Below are 27578 nucleotides of genomic sequence, written 5' to 3' on the forward strand. Positions count from 1 at the left end.
TGCAAATTTAGTGTACTATATTTTTCTTTGTACAGTTTAACACATTTTATACAAGTACACATGATCTTACATTCTCATTTGTTTCATTTTAGGGTTTTGTCTTCACTCAAGGTGCTGGTAATATTGTGTCACATATTTCTCTGAAGTCTTCGGTCAAACATTCATGTAACAAGTGAGTACCATTTGTCTATGGATGAGGCAATAAGAAAGGTCAAGTGTCCGGTCAAGCTGACAAGTCCCTCTGTCCAAAACCTTCCCTTAAAGCCCCAGTGTGGTTCTTGGCTCCCCAAAGACATTTACTCCCAACCAAACTAGAACGTCCGAACGAGTTCCATTAAAATGTCCATCTTTCTGCCGGTCTCGTCTGTCACGAGGAGACTACATCCCCCAGTGTGCATCAGCAATGTCATTTAACATGGATTAAAAGTCCCACTGCAGTGATCATGGCACATGACTTGTTAACGCCACAGTGTGATTTTCATCTTTTTGTTTTGTATTCAAGTCGGTGAAGACCCTACTAAAATGGAGGTACAGCATTCTGTGGGAAGGGAAACGTCTTGAAGCAGCACTCGCGTAAAAATAAGAAAACAAATAAAGGAGAACACAGCAGCTTTTTCTTTCTTTTTTTTTTATACCATTCAAACAAATCCCGCCATAGATTATCCTCTTATTTTCTTAGGTGGCATACGGAATGCAAGGATTGGTCAGAGGGAGAGAAAAAAATATATATTCTCAATACATTTTTCATAAAAAGAATCCGACAGGATTCAAGAGACAACAAACCCAACAACGGAGTAAAGAAAAAAATTAAAATGAAGTACTCTGCTTCTTTACTTCTCGCTCCAGCAGAATAAAAGTTAACGATTACTAAGATGCATTTCTGGCAAAAGTCTTGATTCCAAATAACAAATGAGCTGAATCAACCGGTTGAGTGCGGAACATAACTGGATTTGAATGTAAATAACTTAAAAAGACAAAAACAACTGCAGCACCATGAATTACAAGATCTGTATGACTCAAGTATAATATAGCAAATCTACTGTGAAGTAGTAATACATCAAATCAAAACAGTCACGTGGGAAACAAAATATATATTTTTTTAAAAGAGCAGAAAAATCATTGAACAGTAAAATACAGATCAAGAGTTTTCAGAAATTGACTAAGTTTGAGACAAAAAACTGGAAATCATAAGGAATGATTTTTAGGCAGCTCTTATTTGCCACCCTCTGCATCTTTATAATGGATGATACACACATACACTTTTGCAAGTATCGTTTCCCCTTTCCAAACGAAACACATACTGCAGGACTGACCCGGCTTCTAGCCAAATCCAAAAAGTTACCTAGACAAAGTCTCTGCTGTGTTACACCTGCAATCTCAGCATTAACAAATCCGGAACCAAAACAATAGGTACGCTTCCTTAAAAACAAAAACCAAGAAAACACTTTGTACAGATAGTCATGGTTGAGTTTCACCATCTACTTAGCCAGTTTTACACAGTCTGTTCATGTCAGGGCAATTTCAAAATGACACTTTTTGTTGAACATGTCTTTTTCTCTTTTCATTTGATTCCTTGATGATGTTGAAGTTCCTCAATTAGCCATGTTTAGAATGCAGAAATTTAGTTTCAGATCAAACAAAAAAAGACAGAAAATAAGGAGAAATCCATACAAGAAGCCAAGTCCTTACTCCTCTTAGGTCTGTATATAATCCCTCCCCCAAGCCTAGTTTCTCCACAGGGTTTAAGATAAGAGGTACACAATTTCACACACACACGCTCAAGCAAACAAACGCACACACACACAACATCCTAAAAGCTTCCTGACTGTGTCCTTACTCCTGACCCCTGTATGGGTGGGTGCTGGAACTGACTGAGGGGTGTCCCGCGCTGTGGGTAGTGTTGGCCGGGGGAGGCCGCCAGGAGCCTGGAGCCGGTCTGCAGCACTGTCTGCCCGGGGCTGCCTGGTTTCAGGCTCCGGGACGCCTGCTGCTGGCTCAGTCTGGAGGCGTGGTGGGACGCCGGGTTCCCCACAGCACCGGCGCCAAAGTCTGTTTTAGGGTTGCCGTGAGCCCTGGAGCCAGGGGTGGGAGACCCTGACAACCCGCTGTTCAAGAGGCTGGCTTTTAGGTGACTCCCGCCACTGTACACGTGGGACCCGTCCATACTGCTGCTGCCGCTCGGCTGGTGCAGGTTGCCTCCTGGCGGTCTGGAGGCCCCACACAGCGCAGAGTCTGCAGTGGAGGTGGTTTGGTTGGGGAAGGAGGACAGGGAGTTGAGGAGCTGTTGTTGATGCTGCTGCGAGGGGTCTTGAGACAGGGCGGAGAGGGAGGACAGGCGAGAGTAGAAGCCCTGGCCTGAGGGAGGGGGAGCCGAGGGACTGTAGGAACCACGGAATGGAGAGGACACGCTCTGCTGAAGGAAGGCTGGACTGTCCACTGTCTGCTGGTGGCCCTCCGATAAGGGGGGCTGCACCTTAGAACGAGAAAACACACAAAATACTTCCTGACACCCTAGTATAAAACCAGGCGAAACAAAACACTCAACTCTCGCAAATGACAAGGGACACCATACCTGGTGTGTGTAGACAGACGGGCTGTATCTCTGTGGGCTTTTCATGGGAGAGGCCAGGGGTACCGTCTGGATCTCATACCGGTCTGCATCTGGGATAAACATAACAGGACACAAGCTGAACAGATGGTACATGCGTGCGGATTCCCTGAAACCTCAGAATCTGAAATGAATTTGGCAAATGTTGTTCCAGACTAGGCTAGATACTGTAGCTACATTTCAGACAAAAACTTTAGACGAGAAAACCCAAGACAAACCAGCCTAAACACACCTCTATATTTCAGACTAGAGGTCTATGTTTAAGTCTCGTCTAAAATCGGGATAGGAGGATGTCTGGCCTGAATTTCCTACTACTTCATTCGTGTGAAAACTAGACCTGGTAGTGAAAACGAGCGCAGTACCAGGGTCCTTGTCTGTAACCGAGGAGTCCGTTCTCTTCAGCACACGGTCCATCTTGAGGGAGCCCCTCAGTACCCGCTCTAAGACACCCTGGCCCTCTCTCAGCCGCTCAACTGTCGTGGGCACCATCCTGGATCGAAGCAAAACACCAACACCGTCATGTACAGTATGTTAAGTCACACACACAATGGGCTTATATAGGACCCTATAAAATCTGTACAATAGTTTTTTGTTGCCGAATCCTTTTTAGTTTTTTCCCCAAACTCAGTTTTGTTTTTATCGATATTGTCAGGTTTCGCTATAAGTCACTTTTTTTTTTTTAAATAGAAAAACAAAACAAAATTGGATGTTCCAAGTCCACAACAATGCTTAAACCACATCAGGAGACCATTTTTGAGGTCTGGGAAAAATCTAAAAGAAATGTTTATTTTTGAGTGCAGTTACCCTTGAAGTCAACTGTACACCAACAAGACAAGTGAATGCTAAGTGACAGGGAACAAAGTGCTGTGAGAGGATGTGGTGCCGGTGTCTAGTCTTACCAGTGGCTGGTGCCTTCCTGAGCCCTGGACTGTTGCTGTGTTGGTGGTCCAGGGGCGACGGTGTGGTGGTTATCTGGGGGGCTCACCTCCTCTATCTGGGGGATGGAGGAGTGGGTGGGGGAGGAGAAGGAGCTGTGGGGGGAGGCTGGGGGCTGCAGGTGGAAGGAACGGAGGCCTCCGGGAGACTTGGCGCTGGCACAGATGGAGCGGGTGTCCAGGGAGCTACCCCCGGGCTCTGGGTCCCTGCTGCTCCCCTGCTTTCTCTTACGGTACTCCAGCAGAGACACCTGAGTCGTCGAGGGAAAAGAACCATCCCTAGTCAGTCATATGTACAGCCTTAGTCCCATGACACACACACACACTACCACTGGTTGCATTGCGACACCAGTGATTACTCACCAGTACAGTATGGTCAGGACGTCATGCATCAACTCAACTGTTAGACGACTTACCTTGAATGCACGTTCGCTTACACGTTATCAACGGACTGACCAAACATCCAAAATGTTACCAAACCCTGAATGGAAGAGCAACCACAGGTCACCGATCTACTACTTCTACCATCTTGGGAGTTCTATGGTGGGTCAACATCCTCAGTTGCTGTGGTTATCTGACGTGGACACAGAGGTGCAAAAATACAATACCTTGGCTGACAATTGGAATGAGTCGACTTTGACAATAACAGACAAACAACGAAGCAATCCAGGGTAGCTTTATCACGCTCTCCCTGCAGTGTCAGGACAAAACCCTGCTGAATGGCAAAGAAAATGGCTTTTTGTACCAGAGTATTGATACTGGCATCAATGTTATTACCAGAATCAGGAAGCTATCATATTCTAAAATGGGTTTTGTCACACACCACCATTCTGTTTTGACTTATGAAGCCTTTGTTCTTTGTGGATAGTTAGTAACAGGCCAACATTGAAACATCAGCACAGGCAACTTATCATTATCAAATGAAACATCACAACACAAAGCAACCACTGGGAGGTAAGAAACAAAACAGAAAGGGGGGGGGGGGGCGACAAAAACAGAACGACAGGGCACTCGCGTACGGTACATACACCCACACTCAAGAGACACATGAGAGAGAGAGCAGCTCGGCAGAAGGTCGTCATGAAACAGGCAGGAGACTCAAGGAGGGAACGGGGGGAGGGGGGGGATGAGAGAGATGAAGGCTGCCTGAATGGACAGTCCGATATCAGGGCTGCCAGGAGGCCCCATCTAGACCCTTAGAGCTGCAGTTAGAGGCTTAGGACTTGAAGAATCTCCACACAGTAGGGTCTTCGGACCCGAGGACTACTATACTTGTTAGGGCCTTTTGATTCTGCTTGGGCCCCAAACCCAGCTTCTCGGGCTCCAAAGACTACTTTTATGGACCTTCTGATTGTCCTTGGGCCCTTAGGGGTGCCTCTTGAAGGGGTGCTAGTATGGTTCTTGGATGGTCATTGGCCATACAGCTGGTATGGATCGAGGCTGGTGAAAGGGGATGCGAGCACAGAACTATGGATGAGATGGACCATAGACGAATGGCCAGTGAAGCCGACGCCCACAGGGCCTGGCTCAACCTCGGCAGCCTGAAGAAGACACCATGAAGCATCGGGCTCGTAGCACGGCGCTCCGAGACAACGGGGTGACCATGTTTCTGACACAGAGATGTTGATATAATAGGTCATGTAGGTTTTTTTTTGGAAAAGGGGAGTTTGGTGCGGGGCTGTGTATGCGGATGCCAAACAATATTTACATGCACACTTCTAAATGGTATGGAAATATTCACCATATTGTGTACTGTCTTGTATTCACGTCTTACTGCTATAGCCTGGTAACCTGGCTGTCCTGTCAGCAGACTAACGGTTTGCAGGTTGGCCCTCTGCCTTGGTAGAAACAGTGGAAGAAAGACTTGGCAAAGGTTTCAGGAGGAGCATAGGGGGGGGGGTGGGAGGGTGAGGAGAGGGTCGACAGAACACAAAACCTGTTGGGCTAGCTGCAGTAGGAAAGACAGAATACACATAGAGAGAGAGAAAATGTGTAAATCATTCTAGAAGTACGGCATTGTTTGTTTCTGAAGACATGTATGACAATTGTTACCCCACGTCTATTTTGATTAAATTATCATCTCGGCGTGGAATCACTGAGCCCACTTGATCTATTTGACACAAAGTGAATGGAAAACACAAAGCAAGGAAATACTACAATGACCAAGTAGTCATTCAGTTTCCACATACTCTATCACACTCAATATGACTCTTTCCCCTCAAATTTGGACATTACACCAATAAGCATGTAGGCACTTCTTCCATACTACCACTTCAGACATGATCTACCTAGCATACCGCCATTTGGGAGTTTAATTTAAAACACAAATATATTTGTTAAATAGTACAATTTCTTTGGGAAGAAAAAAAAAGAAGCAGGAAAACGTTGAGAGTTAGACTTGCCTTCTTTTTCTGAGGTGGGTTACTGGTGTGGTGGGGAGGGGTGCCGCTGTCTGGGTAGCCCCCGCCATAGTGCTGCTCGCCGTAGGGCGACAGAGAGCCAGGCCCAGCCTCGGCCAGAGGCCCTTGGCCACTCACGGTGCTGTAGAAGGACTCGGCCGGCGAGAAGCTGCCCTCCGATTGGCTGAGGCGCCTGTCGGTGGTGACGGGGTTGCCCAGGTTGGCGTTGAGCGGGGAGCAGGTATAGATGAGGTTGAACTCAGTCCTGAAGCTCTGCTCTCTGGCCTGCTGGGCCGACTCGGACAAGGTGCTTGGCGCCAGGGGAGTGAGGAGGCCGCCCCCGCCCACCATGGAAGCCAGCGGCCCCTGCGTGTCAGGGGGAGGAGGCCCCGTTGCCAAGAGGAGAGAGAAGTCGTCTGACATGGCGGGCACAGGGCCATCGAGGCCCGAGGACAGGTTGGGGAACTGCAGGGCGCAGCGCGGGGCGTCAACGTCCGGTTGCAGACACGGCTACAGGTGGAGGAGGAAGAAGAGGGAAACAGGGTTACGAAACCTGTGACAAAGAAAGAAAAAAAAACACCTGCCCTCATCTGTCCTGTGTTCCCTAACGCATCTAGCCCCGTCTCCAGTGCTCTAACAGTTACTCTGGGTCTGTGGGGTGAATGCCTACCTCTGGAGAGATGGACTCTGGCCTGTGCACAGGAGAAGCCTCTGGAGATGATATGTTCTGGATGGGTAGAAGAGAGAGACGTGAAATACCATTAGAAACAGATCGATAGCACAGTGAAAACAACCATGTCTATGCACTGTAGCGTTGTACGAAGAAATGTCATATGTTCTGGTACCCCACTGACACATGCTCAGTATGTCCTGTGTGTGTGCGAGCATGTGTGTCTGAGTGTATTTCTGTATGTCCTGTGTGTGTTTATCCGCATCCTTCCAAAGTACCTCAAACTGCAGTGGCGTGTTGCAGCGGCTGGTTGGCAGCGAGGGCAGTGGCGAGTAGGCAGCCATGCCGTTGGACAGCCGGTGCTCCTCATCGCCGTAGCAACCCAGCAGCGCGGCGTAGGATGCGGGACTAGGCAGGGGTTGGTCCGACGGCAGCGGGGGAGTGATGGGCGACAGGGGCCGCAGCAGCAGACCGTGTTCTTCTGAGCCGGGCAGAGGCGGCGCTGCCTCCACCTCCGGGCCATATATGGACCGCCGCTTCTTGGGGGGCGCCGCCAGTTCTTTATTTATTTATTTTTAATCGGAAAGAAAAGCAATAGCGTCAGATGATCTGCTGTGACAGGTGTCAGCGCACACCGATGAAAAGGATCTTCGCTTGGGGTTAGGTTCACTTAAAATTATGTACATGGTTGACGAATTAGGATAAAGTAAGTAAATCAATGCCAGACTAACAATAGCTAACGCTAAATACTGGCACGTCTGAGGAAGAGTGCTCGTCAACAGCAAGACTGCTATACCGGACCCGGGTTCCAAAAACGATTTCAACTATTAGGAACCTTTCAAATGCTGCAGCTGTGCTTGGCTGACCTCTTGCAATGGAACAAAAAAGAAAAGTCCCAAAAGTGCAAACATCGTCCACCTTGAAAATGCTCAAAGTATTTGAAAGACTTGGAATAGTATAAACCAGGTCTGTACTAACCTCAGCAAAAAAATAAACTGGGTAATGTGTAAATATTTGTATGAACATAAGATTCAACAACTGAGACATAAACTGAACAAGTTCCACAGACATGTGACTAACAGAAACTGAACTGAATAATGTGTCCCTGAACAAAGGGGGGTCAAAAGTAACCGTCAGTATCTGGTGTGGTGAGATGTTACCCCACTCTTCCACCAAGGCACCTGCAAGTTCCCAGACATTTCTGGGGGGAACGAACCTTGCCCTCACCCTCCGATCCAACAGGTCCCAGAGTTGCTCAATGGGATTGAGATCCGGGCTCTTCGCTGGCCATGGCAGAACACTGACATTCCTGTCTTGCAGGTGGCATTGTCATGCTGGAGGGTCATGTCAGGATGAGCCTGCAGGAAGGGTACCACATGAGGGAGGAGGATGTCTTCCCTGTAATACACAGCATTAGGATTGCCTGCAATGACAACAAGCTCAGTCCGATGATGCTGTGACACACCGCCCCAGAACATGGACGTTCCAACTCCAAATCGATCTCGCTCCAGAGTACAGGCCTCAGTGTAACGCTCATTCCTTCGACGATAAACGTGAATCCGACCATCACCCCCCCGGTGAGACAAAACCACAACTCGTCAGTGAAGAGCACTTTTTGCCAGTCCTGTCTGGTCCAGCGACGGTGGGTTTGTGCCCATAGGCGACATTGTTGCCGGTGATATCTGGTGAGGATCTGCATTACAACAGGCCTACAAGCCCTTTGTCCAGCCTCTCTCAGACTATTGCGGACAGTCTGAGCACTGATTGAGGGATTGTGCGTTCCTGGTGTAAGTTGTTGTTGCCATCCTGTACCTGTCCCGCAGGTGTGATGTTCGGATGTACCGATCCTGTGCAGGTATTGTTACACGTAGTCTGCCACTGCGAGGACGATCAGCTGTCCATCCGGTCTCCATGTGGCCCTGTCTTAGGCGTCTCTCAGTACAGACATTGCGATTTATTGCCCTAGCCACATCTGCAGTCCTCATGCCTCCTTGCAGCATACCTAAGGCACGTTCACGCAGATGAGCAGAGAACTTGGGCATCTTTCTTCTGGTGTTCTTCAGAGTCCGTAGAAAGGCCTCTTTAGTGTCCTAAGTTTTCATAACTGTGACCTTAATTGCCTACCGTCTGTAAGCTGTTAGTGTCTTAACGACCGTTCCACAGGTGCGTGTTCATTAATTGTTCATGGTTCATTGAACAAGCATGAGAAACCGTGTTTAAACCCTTTACATTGAAGTTATTTGGATTTTTACGAATTATCTTTGAAAGACAGGGTCCTGAAAAAGGGACATTACTTTTTTAACTGAGTTTAGATTACAAATGCTACTAGACTTGTTAGAAGACAGTGGACAAAAAAAAGAAGAAGTTTGTAGATACCGGCTTTGAAAGGGTTGGGGGTGGAGCTGCTGCTGTTACTTTGGTGGGAAGAGGTGGACTCAGTGCCGTCCTCCAGGCCCCCCGAGCAGAGCCCGCTCTCATCCTGGGCTTGTTGGATCCATCTCTGCACATAGGGGAGATACAAACAGGCATCAGACAAAATACCGGAACACTGAATATCCTTCAAACATATGAAGGGTAGTGGGACAAGTGCACACTTGGGATGCATCCACTTTAACAGCCCTGTCCTTCACATCACATGACATTACATTTTCCATGTATCCCTATTCCCCATTGACCCCAACAACTTCCACAACTCCATCCACCGTTACCTTCTTGAAGGAGCCGTAGGTGGCGTCCACACTGACGGGCCGGCGCCGGCGCTCAGGGTTGAAAGGCGAGCCGAAGCGCACGTAGTGTTTGGGCGCAGTGCAGATGAGCGGCGAAGCCGCAAGGCCCGGCAGCATGTTGAGCGTAGTCGCCAGCACCGTGGGGTCAGTGGTGATGCGCAGTTGCCGCTCCACCGTGGGCGCCTCCTGCAGGACTACCTTGTCCAGCACTTTGTCTTTCAGCCACTCAGTCACCAGATACTGGGGGAGGGGGAGATCATTATTTGCAAACAAATTCTGGAAGACTCGTTACCGCCAAATTCTAAAAATTCTTTTCAGCGAGAAATTTGGGAATTATTTTTAACAAATTGTGGAAAAGACTGACAAATTCTACATTTGTGTATATTGGACTATAAATGTTGTAATACAAAAACTCTAAAGAGTTGTCCTGGTTCATTAAATGTTTAATAAATAATAACGATTAAATACAAAATGGTGGTTGGAAGTCAGCCCCATCCCTCTCACCTTCTTAGTCTTAGGCAGGTTGCGAAGGTTGCCTTTGTTCAGAGCACTCAGGCCTTCCCCGTCAAGGAGTTGCCCAGCTCCCAATGCTCCGTCTCCCAGCCTCAGCTCTGTCCCGGGTCCCCCCAGGGGACCCTCCTGCCCCTCGGCCACCACTGCCTGCTCCAGGGCTGCCTGCTGCAGGGCCAGGGCCTGCCGCTGGCGGCGGGCTCGCTGGGACGAACTGGAGCGGTAGCGCGAGATGCGGCTCTTAGGCCGTGGCTTGGAGGAGCGGGCCGGGGGAGGCTTGGGGTGCACCGCAAGAGGGGCCAGGAGGGGAGCTGCACACACCAGGGCCTTGTCTGCGTCGGCGGCTAAGGAGGGTTCCTGGAGAGAGAGATTCTGTTGGGGGGGGGGGGGGGATCAATATTGAAATTGGAAAATTGGTCACAAAGTTCAAAAAGAGAATGTGGCGGTAAGAGGGATGAAAGTCTAACTCACGGTGACGTAGGTGGCACGGCGCGTGCTTATCCCCACCCCTGCTTGGTGGGCCGCGGCGTTAACCCCCGTGGGGTTCCCTCCGCTCCCTCTACAGACTCCGGGCCCTCCTGTTTAAACTCATCTATGCCCCCTGTGCTGGGCGTCCTCTTCTACAGAGACAGGGAGAGTGGGTTACGAACTGCAGACTTACACTATGATTCGATAGTGACAGTGGGTTGGTTGGTGCGACAGGAATTATGTCAGGGCGGAGATGTGGCACATACCGGTCTACTAGAGATGAGGACTCCGTTCTCGTCCAGCTCTTCCTCCTCTCCTTCCTCCAGCTTCACCCCATCTAGGAGTGCCTCCTGTAACACATACGGCGCATACATTTTCATTACACAGTGCACACACACCCCCGTGTGTCTCTGTAGGAAAGCACCACATGAGTTGTAAAATACTCTACAACCCATCCACCCAGTCTCTATATGTACACACACACACACACCACACACACACACACACAATCTTTGCACCAAGACAAACACACACACCTCTGTGTCACTGTTGCCCAGGCTGACGTTGCCCTGCAGCGTCTCCCGGACCTCGCCACTCTCCTCGGGCGGCTGGTTACTGTCATCTGACATCCCAAAAGGTCCCTTGCCGCCACCTGGCCCCTCCATCTCTCTCCGCTGGGCCTTCCGCCGCCGCGTCTCGGCCCCCGTGGATGCCGGGAGTTGAGAGGGCGGGGGCAGCGACCCCGCGGCTTGGCAGAGCAGGGTTTCGCGTGGGCTCAGGTTGTGCTTCAGCACGGGGCAGTTCTGCTGGTTGCCCTTGTAGCAGGCGCAGTCCACCTTGTAATTACTGCAATAACGATAAAATGATTTCTCTCGTGTGCTTTTTTAAAACCCAGATGAACACTTTAGGGTCGAGAGAGAAGAGCAAAACCCTACTTTGTGCTGATATAAAAAGTCTTTACAGATATACTTGATTGACACTGACCAGCTATTGAACTCGTAGTCAAAGCTGATGGTGACCTCGGCGTCCTTGAGGATTTGCGTGACGGCGTAGATACAGAGGTGGATCATGCCATCAGCGATCATATGCCGAACCTGGAGGGGACAGAAGACATTATGTATTGGCTTGGCTAGGACTGCATCCATTTCCCCCCCTAGAACAGGTGTCTCCAACATGTCGCAAGCTACTAATTTTTTTCTAGCTTTCAAAATAGGCACATTCTTCTCTTCTCCCCTGCAACTCTTCCCCAGGTCCTTCCTGTACAAGAGAAAGCAGTGCATTGTTTTCTAGAAACACACCTGGTAAAATAATGGTTAATAAAAAACTAAGGGGGGCACTTTCAAATCTGTGATTTATTATAAAATTGTTTTACTCACTTGTATTTTTCCTGGCTTTAGATTGGAGTATTTCACTCTCAAAATGACAATTGTTCATAGAGAAACAACAAAATTGGATGTTCTGAGTCAATGGTTAAATCATATCAGAAGACATTTTTTTTTATTAGGTCTGGAAGAAAACTACCAAATTGATTAGTGTAATTCCCCTTTAATTGCACATCTAGCGAGTGAGGAAAGTGCCGTCTAATGTGCTGGTTCTGTACTGCTGCTGCTCATTTAAAGGCAAAATTCACAAATAACAATAGTGATATACTTCTGCCAGGTAAGCACACAATGCAGTTAACACTCATTGAGGAGGTTTTGTGGAAAGCACCACAGACAAACAGGGGCAACTTTTCTGGATATTAATTGGCAGATATTGTTTTAGGTTTGGCTTTTTAAGCCAACGGGTGGCTAACCAGGGGTGGAATAATGTCAGTGTTGCGTTGAATAGATAGTAGCTGGGAGCTTGCGGTGTCTGATACTTGTGAGATTGGTTTATGAAAGTCCGCGATGGAACACATGGAAAATTGCATTTAGGCCTACTTTCAGAATTGTTTGATCAACCTGTTGGGGACTCCTGCTCCAGAAGGGTGCGTCTCAATAGGCATGAATGGCCTCCTTTCCCCATCTTTTCCTTCATCTATGCTGATGTAAGAGCCCAGGAAAGGTGAGAGCTAAATTCACCTGGTCTGACATTTCAAACGAGTGAAGTGAACTAAGGAGAGGAGATGAGGGAGTAAGTGTAAACTACTGAGATGCACCCAATGACTTTCTTGAAGAAAAAAAAAACCCAGAACAAGATGGCTGACCTCTGCGCTGGGTGTACAGGACCTCCGGATGAAGCGTGCGTCATTCCCAAATGTCCGCGCGTCCACGCACATCTCTACGTCGTTGAACTTGGAGTAGAACAGCACGAAAGGGTAGGGCCTAAAAGAAGTCAAAATCATGTCAACATGTGTATTTTCTTCATAATAATACATCCTCAATTTCCTTCATAAAAATCATGCAATGGTGCAGCATATGAAAACCAAAATATTCCACCTTAAAAATGTCAGATTTGACATCTTACCAAAAAACAAAACAAAGATGCCACATTTTTATTGGGCCTGCTTGAAAAAGCATGGACGTTGGGGAACGTTTAGGGAATTCTGCAACCATATGGAGAAGTGTAATGAACGAATGCATACTTTTTGAAGAAGTGTCCGTTGACCTCAAACTGCTGTTTGAGCATGACCTTGCCCCGGTACTCGATGATCAGGGTGTCTGGCTCTAGATCCCTTGACGCCCGCAGGATCTTCCGGTGCTTCTGCACACGTGTCACCCGCCCCAGTTGTAACTGCATCTGAGAGCCAAGCACCGTGTTGTTGCACGCCAGCTCCGTTCGGTTAATTGTGTCCATGGCATTGGCCGAGGCGTTGACCTGGGCCGGTGAGGTCGTCGCTGGCGTTGTATCGCCCACTACCACGCCCTCGGCAGCAACCGTAACGGTGGCGGCGCGGTGCAGCTGGAGCAGTGTCTGGACGTCAGCACTGTACTGGTTGGCCGTGGCCTCCTCGTACTGGTCCGTCCACTGGCGGATGCGGCTCTCCCAGCCCTCCGCTGTGGTCTCGTCCACTGCGCTGGCCTCCGTAGTGGAGTTCTGGGGGAGGGGAGGAGAACGGTTTTTACTTCAGAGCCATGTAGTGTCACCTCCATTCTAAGACCTTTCATAAATGACCATGTCAGGTCTACAACCCGTGTTTCTTCCCCTTAGATTAATGGGTTATCATGGGTGGGTGGTGCACTGTGCTCTATATCAACTTAACATATGATAATAAAATGGGAGTACGTCACTCCCATTTTTACGTCACTCAATGAAACCCTGATGCTAACAAAGTGGCACTGATTTCTTCATCCCATTAGCTACTGCTGTGAAGTTTATTTATACATTGATATACAGTACCAGTCAAAGGTTTGGAAACACCTACTCATACAAGGGTTTCTTTATTTTTTTGTTGTTGCATTTTCTACATTGTTGAATAATAATGAAGACATCAAAACTATGAAATAACATATGGAATATGTAGTAACCAAAAAAAGTGTTAAGCAAATAAAAATATATTTGAGATTTGAGATTCTTCAAATTAGCCACCCTTGGCATTGATGACAGCTTTGTACTCTTGGCATTCTCTCAACCAGCATCATGAGGTAGTCACCTGGAATTAATTACAGGTGTGACTTGTTAAAAGTTCATTTGTGGAATTTCATTCCTTCTTAATGCATTTGAGCATTTGACAAGGTAGGGGTGGTATACAGAAGATACCCTATTTGGCAAAAGTCTGTATTATGGCAGGAAGAGCTCAAATAAGCAAAGAGAAACAACAGTCCATTACTTTTAAGACATGAAGGTCAGTCAATCCGGAAAATTTGAAGGACTTCTAAAGTTCCTTCAAGTGCAGTCGCAAAAACCATCAAGCACAATGAAACTAGCTCTCATGAGGACCACCACAGGAAAGTAAGACAGAGTTACCTCTGTTGCAGAGGATACGTTCGTTAGAGTTACCAACCAGAAATTGCAGCCCAAATAAATGCTTCAGTTCAAGTAACATCAACTGTTCAGATGAGACTGCGTGAATCAGGCCTTCATGGTCAAATTGCTGCAAAGAAACCACTAGTAAAGGACACCAATAAGAAGAGACTTGCTTGGGTCAAGAAACATGAGCAATGGACATTAGACCGGTGGAAATCTGTCCCTTGGTCTGATTAGACCAGAATTGAGATTTTTGGTTCCAACCGCCGTGTCTTTGTGAGACGCAGAGTAGGTGAACAGATTTTCTTTGCATGTGTGGATCCCACTGTGAAGCATGGAGGTGGTGTGATGGTGCTTTGCTGTTGACACCGTCTGTGATTTATTTAGAATTCAAGGCACAATTAAACAGCATAGCTACCACAGCACTTTGCAGTGATACGCCATCCCATCTGGTTTGCGCTCGGTGGGACGATCATTTGTTTTTCAACAGGACAATGACAAAAAAACACACCTCCAGGCTGTGTAAGGGCTACTTTTTTTTTTTTTTTTTTTTTTTTTTAACCTTTATTTAACCAGGCAAGTCAGTTAAGAACACATTCTTATTTTCAATGACGGCCTGGGAACACTGGGTTAACTGCCTGTTCAGGGGCAGAACGACAGATTTGTACCTTGTCAGCTCGGGGGTTTGAACTCGCAACCTTCCGGTTACTAGTCCAACGCTCTAACCACTAGGCTACCCTGCCGCCCCATACTTGACCAAGGAGGGAGATGAGTGCGGAATCAGACGACTTGGCTTCCACAATCGCCCGACCTCAACCAAATTGAAATGGTTTGGGATGAGTTGGGCCGCAGACTGAAGGAAAAGCAGCCAACATGTGCTCAGCATATGTGGGAACTTCTTCAAGACTGATGGAAAAGCATTCCAGGTGAAGCTGGTTGAGAGAATGCCAAGAGTGTGCAAAGCTGTCAAGGCAAAGGGAGGCTACTTCGAAGAATATCAAATATATTTTGATTTGTTCAACACTTTTTGCTTACTACATGATTCCATATGTTATTTCATAGTTTTGATGTCATCACTATTATTCTACAATGTGGGGGGGGGAGTTTAATGAGTAGGTGTTCAAACTTTTGACAGGTACTGTATATAATTGAACTTCACAGCTGTAGCTAATGGAATGAAGAACTCATCAATGCCACGGTTAGCATCATGGTTCCATTGAGTGACCTTTGACTGGTACTGTATAACTAAAAAGATCCTCGGAAGGAATTCATCTTACCTTCATCCTCATGGACTTTCTAGAACCCTCTCTGAAGGCCTGTAAAGACAGACACTCATTTATACAACTTTTCAGAGTCTACTCACAGCGTTTAGACAGCATTCAGAGAGTCTCCTACTCACAACGTTTAGGCAACGTTTCAGAGAGTCTACTTGTGTTAACACGTTTCAGAGATTCATGAAATATTGTAGCAAAAATAACTTTATGCTACTAGAAAAAGACTGCAACTTCTCTCTTGGCCTCTAGAGGTATAATTGGCATATTCAGCCTTAAGAGCAAGTTAAAACAAGTAACTTTACCATCTTGGTCCTCTTCCTAGCTGTGGGTTTTTCATTTGCTCCCTCAGCCCCTTTTCACACTTTGAATGTGTGGCATTTGGCACACTTGGCCATTTTCCCCATACTATTGTTGTCTTTAGCAAGGATACTCTTGCCGTCGCTACCGCCTGCCTTTAGCCCAAATGGTGGCTGGCACCTTCTGCTAGCACTTCATTTTGGCACTCTTGCCTGGAATGTCTCGCATTTCACACACACTTAGGACTCTTTGCTAACTGTGCTCTTTTGAGGACTGTGCTCTTGCTCCCAAGTTCCTACCTTTATTTTCTTGCCCTTGGGCACTCCGCGGGCCTTCTCCGTGCTCTTCTTCCTCTTCTTGGACTTGTTCCGCTTAACGCGGTTGACTGTGAGCGTGATGCTGGTGGGCGTGTGCTGCGTTGCTGTGTAGGACACCGTGGCGGGCGACACTTCCTCGTCGCCACTCTCCGTGGCGCTGCTATCGCCCACTAGAAGCGCAAGAGAGACTTGAGCATTCACAGGTACTTGGCAAAGTTAGTTTCCACCTGGGCACGTCAACAGTAAAGACTTAGGGTTGGTTTCCCGGACTAAAATGCTATTTAAATAGAGATTCTGCATTGAACCTTTTAGACCAGGCCTAAGGCTGCTTTCACACCAAATTGGTTTGGAACGGTTTTTTTCCGAACTCTGGCGCATTTTCTCCCTTAGGTCAGTTCGTTTGGACTGGTGTGAACACTATCCGCACTAGGGAGCGCAGTAAACACGCCGTGGTTCTCTCAAAAAGGGTGATCTCGGTACGATTCCGTTTGTACGGTGGTGTGGTTCGCTGCAGGTGATCATGCAGTCCCGGACCAAACACAGTAAAAGAACCAGAGGTTCATTCAGTATTATTGGTTGTTTGACTGCGATCATTTGATCAAATGCACGCAGTACCTTAACATACGGTGAGTAAGAGCACATTTATGAGCGCATCCCATGCAGATTAATGGAGAAGGGGGCTACACTGTAGGCTACTGAGCCGGAAGTGAAATTCTACACACCCATTGCAGTCTTCACATTTTGTGGCCTTAATACAACATCTAAAAAGGGATTACATCATAATTTCAAGTAATGGGGTGGCAGCATAATGTTATTATGCTTGTCATTTGCAGGGGAGTTTACTGGGGAGTTTCATGTCTTTTGATCCTGACAAAGGAGCAACACAAGTTAAAGGAAAACCTGCCTCAGTCTTCTGAAAACCTAGCCTTGGGATATAGTTTAATCAGCAAGAAATTTAGATTTTTATGCCAAAGACACACCAGAATGGCTCTCCAAGAGGTCTTGCGTGTTCATGAGTGGTCTAGCCTCTGTCCGGACTTAAATTTGCTTGGCAATCAGAGTCGAGGTTTAAATATTGCTGCCCAACAATGATTCCCAACCAAATTTACTGAGCATGAGACATTTGGACCAAAACGATGGACATATGTTGCCCTAAGAGTCGTGCAGAGTTGGTAGAAAATTATTCAAAATGATTAACGCTGTAAACTCTGCCAAAGGTGCTTCCAAGAAGTATTAACTCTGGGGTGTGAAGACATACGCAAACCAAACTTTCACTTTGAATATGTGGAGTAAGTCGTTCAGATCTGAAGGAACAAAGTCCAGTGCAATCCATTTTTACATTTAATTTTCAGGCAGTAAAATGTGAAGACTGTGCAAGGGGTGTGTCGACTTTCACTAGGCACTGTAGTATACTCTTCTCCTCCGGCGGCCGTTGTAACAGTTAGTGGATATTGCGCGGTTTCCTCACACATTTTGTTGGATGACCAAAGCAAAAGTAATAAACTCAGCAAAAAAAAAAAGAAGCGTCCTCTCACTGTCAACTGCGTTTATTTTCAGCAAACTTAACATGTGTAAATATTTGTATGAACATAATATTCAACAGACAAACTGAACAAGTTCCACAGACATGTGACTAACAGAAATGGAATAATGTGTCCCTGAACAAAGGGCGAGGGGCAAAATCAAAAGTAAGTCAGCCACCAGCTGCATTAAGTACTGCAGTGCATCTCCTCCTCATGGACTGCACCAGATTTGCCAGTTCTTGCCGTGAGATGTGATTGAGATCTGGGCTCTTCGCTGGCCATGGCAGAACACTGACATTCCTGTCTGGCAGGAAATCACGCACAGAACGAGCAGTATGGCTGGTGGCATTGTCATGCTGGAGGGTCATGTCAGGATGAGCCTGCAGGAAGGGTACCACATGAGGGAGGAGGATATCTTCCCTGTAACGCACAGCGTTGAGACGGCCTGCAATGACAACAAGCTCAGTCCGATGATGCTGTGACACACCGCCCCAGACCATGACGGACCCTCCACCTCCAAATCGATCCCGCTCCAGAGTACAGGCCTCAGTGTAACGCTCATTCCTTCGACGATAAACACGAATCCAACCATAACCCCTGGTGAGAAAAAAAACTTGTCAGTGAAGAGTACTTTTTGCCAGTCCTGTCTGGTTCAGCGACGGTGGGTTTGTGCCCATAGGCGACATTGTTGCAGGTGATGTCTGGTGAGGATCTGCATTACAACAGGCCTACAAGCCCTCAGTCCAGCCTCTCTCAGACTATTGTGGACAGTCTGAGCACTGATGCAGGGATTGTGCGTTCCTGGTGTAAGTTGTTGTTGCCATCCTGTATCTGTCCCGCAGGTGTGATGTTCGGATGTGCCGATCTTGTGTAGGTGTTGTTTCATGTGGTCTGCCACTGAGGACGATCAGCTGTTCGTCCTGTCTCCCCGTAGCGCAGTCTTAGGCGTCTCACAGTACGGACATTGCAATTTATTGCCCTGGCCACATCTGCAGTCCTCATGCCTCCTTGCAGCATGCCTAAAGCATGTTCACGCAGATGAGCAGGGACCCTGGGCATCTTTCTTCTGCTGTTCTTCAGAGTCTTTAGAAAGGCCTCTTTAGTGTCCTAAGTTTTCATAACTGCCTACCGTCTGTAAGCTGTTAGTGTATCAACAACCGTTCCACAGGTGCATGTTCATTAATTGTTCATGGTTCATTGAACAAGCATGGGAAACAGTGTTTAAACCCTACACAATGAAGAGTTGTGAAGTTATTTTGATTTTTACAAATTATCTTTGAAAGACAGGGTCCTGAAATACATGAATTTTTTTGCTGAGTTTATGAAGTTTGAGACAGAAGTTATGCTTCTTGATAATCATTGATGGATTTAACATGACCATTTTCTCCTATTAACAAATGACTCGTAATGAACACACATTTGGCAATGTGAAACCAACCTGCCCAAACGCAAAAAATACAACGTAACAGATAAAAATCAAAGCCGGATTCGAACTTTTGCTACGAACAATGTGTGAAAAGCCCTAAACTTAATCAGTGTCCAGGAAAATTGGCCCATGGAGTTTACGTGGTTTAGTTGAGGCCAAGTGGCACCATGTATATACGTAACGCCCGTGCATCAATGTGGTGGCCGTATGCGTTTTCCATACTTGGAATACGCACATTGAGATGCATGTTATGTAGTCTATCATTCACCATACCTGATACATTTTCTTGTTTCCGGCGTTGGCCGTCCATTCCTTTCCTCCTGTCTAGCCCCCTGAAATCACAGAAATAAGAACATCACAATTAGGAAATTGCAGATCTTATAGGCCTTTAGCAAGGTGAGAGATATATATATCTCAATATATGACTTATACTATGTCTATGTTAATCTAAACCAAATAGAAGTGGTGACCCACCATTAACGTAGATGGTGGGTCACACACAGTTGAAGTCAAAAGTTTACATACACTTAGGTTGGAGTCATTAAAACTCTTTTTTCAACCACTCCACACATTTCTTGTTAAAAAACTATTGTTTTGGCAAGACGGTTAGGACATCTACTTTGTGCATGACACAAGTAATTTTTCCAACAATTGTTTACAGACAGGTTATTTCACTAAATCACAATTCCAGTGGGTCAGAAGTTTACAAACACTAAGTTGACTGTGCCTTTAAACAGTTTGGAAAATTCCAGAAAATGATGTCATGACTTTAGAAGCTTCTGATAGGCTAATTGACATCCTTTGAGTCAATTGGAGGTGTACCTGTGGATGTATTTCAAGGCCTACCTTCAAACTCAGTTCCTCTTTGCTTGACATCATAGGAAAATTAAAACAAAATCAGCCAAGTCTGATTCATCCTTGGGAGCAATTTCCAAATGCCTGAATGTACTACGCTCATCTGTACAAACAATAGTACGCAGGTATGAACACCATGGGGCCACGCAGCCGTCATAACGCTCAGGAAGGAGACGCGTTCTGTCTCCTAGAGATGAACATACTTTGGTGCGAAAAGTATAAATCAATCCAAGAACAGCAGCAAAGGACCTTGTGAAGATGCTGGAGGACATGGGTACAAAAGTATATATATCCACAGTAAAACGAGTCCTATATCGACATAACCTGAAAGGCCGCTCAGCTAGGAAGAAACCACTGCTCCAAAACCGCCATAAAAAAATCCAGACTACAGTTTGCAACTGCACATGGGGACAAAGATCATTATTTTTGGAAAAATGTCCTCTGGCCTGATGAAACAAAAATAGAACTCTTTGGCCATAATGACCATCGTTAGGTTTGGAGGAAAAGGGGGAGGCTTGGCAAGCCGAAGACCACCACCCCAACCGTGAAGCACAGGCTCATGTTCTGGGGGTGCTTTGCTGCAGGAGGGACTGGTGCACTTCACAAAATAGATGGCATCATTGAAGCAACATCTCAAGACATCAGTCAGGAAGTTAAAGCTTGGTCGCAAATGGGTCTTCCAAATGGACAATGATCTCAATCCTATAGAAAATTTGTGGGCAGAACTGAAAAAGCGTGTGCGAGCAAGGAGGCCTTACAAACCTGACTCCGTTACACCAGCTCTGTCAGGAGGAATGGGCCAATATTCACCCAAATTATTGTGGGAAGCTTGTGGAAGGATATCCGAAACATTTGACCCAAGTTAAACAATTTAAAGGCAATGCTACCAAATACTAATTGAGTGTATGTAAACTTCTTACCCACTGTGAATGTGATGAAATAAATAAAAGCTGAAATAAATCAATCACTCACTCTACTATTATGCACATTTCACATTCTTAAAATAACGTGGTGATCCTAACTGACCTAAGACAGGAAATGTTTACTAGGATTAAATGTTAGGAATTGTGAAAAACTGAGTTTAAATGTATTTGGCTAGGTGTATGTAAACTTACGACTTCAACTGTACACACACGACATTCCACAGAGTGTACCATGTATTCAGAACCTTTTCTCAAAATGGCTGCCGCCGGCTCTCACCTGCAGCTCTCGCACTTTATGAGGAAGCCATCCGGAGTCAGGCTGCAGTGGCACCAGCTGGCCACGGCCCCTTCTTCCTCCGACGAGCTGTCGCTGTCAGCAGAGTTCTCCTCCTGGCGGCCGTTGTCATGGTAGCGGGAGGTAGGGCCGCGTGCCACGCCGTTGAGCTCCATGCGGGGGATGATGGTTTGGGAGAGCGGGGAGGCGGGTGGGGTGGGGGGAGGGGGCGCGCCATAGTTGTGATCCTGACAACACACAACGGAAGACTGTTGCATCTTCAAACAATGGGTGTTCAGGTACAAACAAACAAAAAAAGAGGAAGGGGAAACGGAAAATGGAAGACGAATGTGAAAATGAGGGCAAACAAAATGGTACGTGACAATACAGCATGTTAGCTAAAAACGCACGAGGGCGCTGCGAACGTGTTAATCAGCATTAGCGATGCATAGCATTGAAGCCTTGCGCCTACTTTTTTTTTGCTACGTTTTGATACTTAGCATGTCATGCGGGACTCTCCTTCCTCTCGGATGCAAGACTACGCTTGCAACCGTACTGGCCTTAAACGCGCTCTTAGGCCGACAGATTCATTTAGGATACTGACGAAAAGTCCATAAGGGACATCTTACAAAAAGATACTTGATCGGAATGTTGATATCGTCAGATATGAGAGAGACTGGCCTATAAAATTGGCCACATCGTGACAAAGGAAGAAAAGAGCTGTGTACTCACAGTATATGGTAGTCCCCGATACCCATGACTCTGTGCACTCACACAGCTGTGGTTGGGGTAGTTTTTCTCGTTCACGGCAGGGCTTGCTTCCACTGACTCAGGGCTGGGAGAGGGAGAGAGAATGAAAGCGTAAGCAGTAGAAACATGGACAGTAACAGAGTAATGGTACAGACACAACGAGAAATCTGACTGCTGATAGGTACTTAGCACAGTTGGAGGCTGTTCCTCCTCTTGCAAGAACAAAGATGAACTAAATGCTTAACCAATAAATAATTTAATTCACTCTCCATTATCCCATACTGCCAGTTACAGTTTGCTTGCAAGCGTCGCCATTTAGCACAACACAGCTAGCTACTCCATCGACTCGACAGACAGGCAAGCTGCTTCATTCAAAAAAACAAATCCATTGTGATTTAATTATAATGTTGCTAACTACACTAGTTATCGATACTGAATGCAAATATAAAACAACATGTAAAGTGTTGGTCCCATGTTTCATGAGCTGAAATAAAATGATTCCAGAAATTTTCCAAATGCACAAAAAGAGTATTTCTCTCAAAATGTTGTCAACAAATGTGTGCTCATCCCTGTTAGAGTATTTCTCCTTTGCCAAGATAATCCATCCACCTGACAGGTGTGGCATATCAAGCTGATTAAACAGCATGATCATTACACAGGTGCACCGCGTGCTGGGGACAATAAGGCCAAACTAAAATGTGCAGTTTTGTCACACAAAACAAGGCCACAGTTTCAAGTTGAGGGAACGTGCAATTGGCATGCTGATTGCAGGAATGTCCACCAGAGCTGTTGCCAGAGAATTGAATGTTAATTTCTACCATAAGCCACCTCCAACATCGTTTTAGAGAATTTGGCAGTACGTCCAACTGGCCTCACAACCGCAGACCACGTGCAACCCCACCAGTCCAAGACCTCCATATCTGGCTTCTTTACCTGGGGGATCATCTGAGAACAGCCACCCAGAGAGCTGATGAAACTGAGGAGTATTTCTGTCTGTAATAAAGCCCCTTTGTGGGGGAAAACTCATTCCTGATTGTCTGGGCCTGGCTCCCCCGTGGGAGGGCCTATGCCCTCACAGGTCCACCCATGGCTGCACCCCTGCCCAGTCATGTGAAATCCATAGATTGGGGCCTAATGACTTTTTCAATTGACTGATTTCCTTATATATGACCTGTAATTCAATCAAATTGATTCGTTGAAATTGTTGCATGTTGCATTTATATTTTTGTTCAGTGTAAATAGCCAAGAAACACAAAGGACAGTTTCACGTCCGTACACTTTAATTTCAAGTAAATAAGTAACAGAGCAGCTTGCTAGTTAGCTTACATTAGCTCCAGCATGCACAAGCCAAACAAGCTACTGCCACCTTGTCACCTGGAGTATTTAAATTAAGCAAATCGGAGGCAAAACTGTTCTGTGTGAACAAAAAGGTAACTGCCGACACTCTGGGCAGAGGTGCTAAGCACCTACCGGCAGTCAGATTTCTCAGTGTCTGACCCTTAAAAGAATATAAAACAAAAGTTGGAGAAATGTAAGAGTCAAAGATAAAACGAGATCCAGATATAGGGAAAGTTAGGAGATCGAGAATGAAATATGGTATCTAGAAAGAGTAAACTAAACTACAGGGAAAGCCATTTTTCAACTACTAAGCAGCTAAGCTTGGTCATATTCATAAGACAACCTAAACTTGCCAATAAGACATACCCGTTGTAACTTATCATCACAAAACGTTTTGGTATAGTTTGTCTTGATGAATACTACCATGTTGGGGTGGGGGTCCTGCATTAACCTGCTTTACTTGTAAACAACTCTAAGGTGATATCTCCTAGACCTGTTCTGTACACTAGGTGGCACCACAGCCCAAAACATCCTCAACAGCTAAGGGAAGTCTGGGTGAACGATGACAATTCAGGAAATGGAATGTCAGCGGCCATGATGCTTGTTATGCAACTCCCCCGTTGCCCTTTAGCAGAGGTCTTGGAGGGAGGGGAGAAGAGAACCTTGTCTTTTTACCCAACAACTAACAGCCCTGGTACACGCAGCCCTGCCGAACAATATCAAATGTCAAAAGGCTACATGTCAAAACAAGAAAATACTACATCCCGGGTGGTGATTTTTCTAAATGTCGCCCATGTCTGCTTTTCTGTTTCTCATTGTTTTCATGCGAGGTGAAATCCCCCACCCTGCATGCCTTCCCGAGTCAGGTTGGGTTTCTTAGAAGGGAGATGTATGGGGGAGGGGGAAGAGCCTGATCCAGCTACATTCCATAGAAGCTCAGTCATCTGGCTCACCTACAGGGTAGTAGGAGCACTGGGTTCAGGTTGTTTTCCCTGTGCAGTCTAGAGCCATTTCCTCATACAGCACTCAGCAGAACAGCTGGCTCTTGTTCCAATACTTGTCTGATTTAACCTCAGTCACCCTAAAGCTCTCTTGGTCATCACTGATCAGTTACAGGCTCCGTCCCAAATGGCACCCTATTCTCCATACATTTTTAGCAAAAGTAGTTCAGTATGTATGGAATAGTGTGTCATTTGGGGCGCCAACACTATGTGATGGGGTGGTTGAATGCAAGGCCTGACAGGGGAAGGAGGGTTCAGATCCTAATGGTCCCTCACGCTGCCTTCTGCCCCATAGATAGTAGGGATGCACGATAGATCGGTATCAGATGATATTAGCTGAAAATGTCAACATCGGAGTCGGCCCGATGTCTAGTTTAACGCCGATGTCAAAGCTGGCGTGCATAACGTAGGTACAAGACGTAATGACTCCACGTCAACAAAATAAATGCACAGTAAGTGTCACTGCTATTGGCTTCACAACATACTATGGGACGCCTTTGGGTCTTTGCGTGTCAAAAAAGACAAGTCAGATAACACTATTTGACACGTTAAATAACACAGATTATAGAATGTTGTGTGTTCTGAATTTGCATGTGCAAGTCAAAACGCCACCACTACTATCAGTAGCACTTGTCAAAGCTGTACAAAAAAAGTCTGCAAACAAGCAGACACCGGCCACGAACGACGCATTTACAATACCACGTTGGCAATGAAGCATCATTTGTTTGACCACAACTTCTGGGGTTGCTAGCTTTAGCTTGGCACCTAGCTAGCACCAATACAACCAGCCCGAAAACAATGACCAGTAGAAACTGCAGTCATTTTCATTATTCTTTGCAATGATTTAGGAATCCTTGTGAGTAAGTATTACGTAGGTGACCACTTGTTCGCCTATTGAAATTGAACTTCAAATAAATAGCTAGCCAGCTACTTAACCGTGTTGCTCAAAGCTAACGTTATAAACAGCCAGCTAGCTTCATCTGGCTAGTGAGGCTCGACCGGACCGGATTATGTGTTGTAAAGCTAGCCACAATAAGGATTAGGCACAATAGTGGAATTTGCGGTTTGCCTTCAAAATAAAAATACCTATTTTAAAGTGATGCAGAAGGTTACAATTGGTGGAATCATGCCATATTTAGACTAGATAATGTTTAAACAAGGTTGGAATGTGAAGCAATGAAATGGGGTCAGTCTACTCGGTGACACCCACAGAACACAACTTAAGAGTTTACGCAAATATTAGTGTTGTAGCTCTTATCACGGGACTCACCTCCCTAGTCAGCCTATTGTGTGTAATGACATTCATATTGCACTGTACAGCCAGCCGTACCTAAGGATTGGGGATCAATGAAATGGGTTATCAGTCTACACAATACCCAAGATAATTTTTCCCAACATTCTCCTCAGAAAGACTCAAACATCCATGCAGTATTGTTTTTCCTCTGGAATAGTGTTCAATACACAGGTTGATAATAAATGTGGCTCAGTTCAGTTGTTTCAGAGTCCAGCAATAAGAGCTACAACATTGTTTTCTGGGTGTCACCGAGTAGACTGATACCCCATGTCATTGATCCACAATCCATAGTTAAGGCTGTACAGTGAAATAAGTATGCCCTAAACACAATTCTAAAGTATAATACATCCAGTGTGATTTCAGATTTGTCAAATTAACAAATTGCCCAACCTCATTTAGCATGATCTATTCAATTATGGTCAATGACATTTATTTTGAAGGCTACCCGCAAAGTCCACTATTGTGGCTAATCCTTATTGTGGCTAGCTTCACATAGATGGTTCTGACCCCATTTTAGATGACACCTAGCTATTTAGTTAGCTAGCTACTGAAACAGATGTTGTTTTGCTATGTTTTTGGGGATGAACAAAACTTTTTGGTCAGTGTGGTGTGTATAACCTTTATTTAACTAGGGAAGTCAGTTTAGAACAAATTCTTATTTACAATGACGGCCTACCCCAGCCAAACCCGGGCCAATTGTGCGCCGCCCTATGGGGACTCCCAATCACGGCCAGATGTGATACAGCCTGGATTTGAACCATGGACTGTAGTGACGCCTCTTGCACTGAGATGCAGTGCCTTAGACCGCTGTGTCCGTGTGTGTTACCTATTTAACTGTAATAGAATGCTTAATAGGCCGTTAAAATTCTAAATATCGGTATTGTTTTTTTTGCAAGGAAAATATAGGATATCGGTGCATCACTAATAGAAAGGCATCCGGGTAGTACTCCTGTATTCTGTCTAGGCTTGGGCGGTATACGGAAATAACCACGGGGTGGGTTTTCAATACCATTAAAACAATTTAAACGTTTTTTAATAAAATGTGAATATTTGTAGCTACTTAAATACCTGCTGTCAACTTGAACAATACGTTAGCAGATAAAGAAGATCATTCTTCATTTCACCTGAAACATTTTTCATTATGAAGTTTACTGGTACTCCCTAGTCACGTGGCGTTTGTTTACAAGCACACAACGACGAGAGCACGCGCTTGGTTATCTAGTTACAGTATGGAATTCACAACTAAATGTTTGGAAGCTGGATATCTTTTAACTATTAAGTTAACAGTCTAAAATGTGCTGAATGCTCAGCAGTTGTGTATTAGATTTGCTAATTTATTAACTTATTAGCTTGATTTTGAAAAAAGCTTTGCTTGGTAACAGCAGAGAATCTCCTCCTTATCAAGAGCCTTGCTGTGTAATATTTGTTTGGTGCGTGCAGCAAACTGAGAAGTACTTTTGAGTTACTTATATAAATTTGAGCAGGGATGTATGTTTGTCCTGCAAATAATTTAGCTCAGACACTGTATAAAATGTTCACAATGCACTTGTTAGCATTCTCTATGGGATATTACATGGAATTGTTAGTATTGCGAACCTATGGATTAAAAAGGCTCAGTGTGGTTTGAAAAGAGCACCCCGTGTTCAGTGCTGATATTACCGAATATCCTGGTATGGCACAAGGTCGGTATGAAAGTATGACAATCGGGATACCGCCCAAGCATAATTCTGTCTGTGGTGGGCCCCAGCTTCCTGGTCTAGGTTGGAAGGTCTTCACTGTGACAAACACTTTCCAGCTCTCCTGGTCACTTCCTGATTCTGACCACAGTGGAAAATCAGCAACAGCTAGTTTAGAAACGTTTTGAAATGCTGCACATAGCTTGTTGGGTAGTGAAAAAAGAGGACACACACACACACACACAAACCCTAGGACCCCTATCCTCAATCCCCCTCCCCTGTGATACTCACTCTGATCCAGCAGCCATATCTGAGTAGGACGTTTCTGGTGTAGTGACTCCCAGCGCGATTACTATGCTCATGACGTCCAGCACAGCGGCACGCAGGGAGGAGGGGGAAGGGGGGAGAAGGAGGGGGAGGGGGATG

The 27578-nt window shown here is 45.9% G+C and overlaps 1 protein-coding gene across 1 annotated transcript; it reads right to left on the reverse strand.

The window, feature by feature from the left end:
* LOC115142813 (histone-lysine N-methyltransferase SETD5-like) lies at window positions 1–27578 on the reverse strand. The gene is given in 23 exon segments (XM_065001642.1): window positions 1–2473; window positions 2573–2661; window positions 2971–3098; window positions 3508–3794; window positions 5946–6452; window positions 6613–6669; window positions 6891–7171; window positions 8989–9112; window positions 9321–9578; window positions 9843–10205; window positions 10320–10402; window positions 10405–10468; window positions 10583–10666; window positions 10853–11162; window positions 11301–11410; window positions 12505–12622; window positions 12883–13334; window positions 15482–15520; window positions 16075–16262; window positions 19315–19373; window positions 21097–21371; window positions 21826–21928; window positions 27444–27578. Coding segments are annotated over 23 exon segments (4713 nt in total). The 5' UTR covers window positions 27515–27578; the 3' UTR covers window positions 1–1810.

The sequence above is a fragment of the Oncorhynchus nerka genome, linkage group LG15 (genome assembly GCF_034236695.1).
Source record: "Oncorhynchus nerka isolate Pitt River linkage group LG15, Oner_Uvic_2.0, whole genome shotgun sequence".
In the NCBI taxonomy this organism is placed as follows: Eukaryota; Metazoa; Chordata; class Actinopteri; order Salmoniformes; family Salmonidae; genus Oncorhynchus; species Oncorhynchus nerka.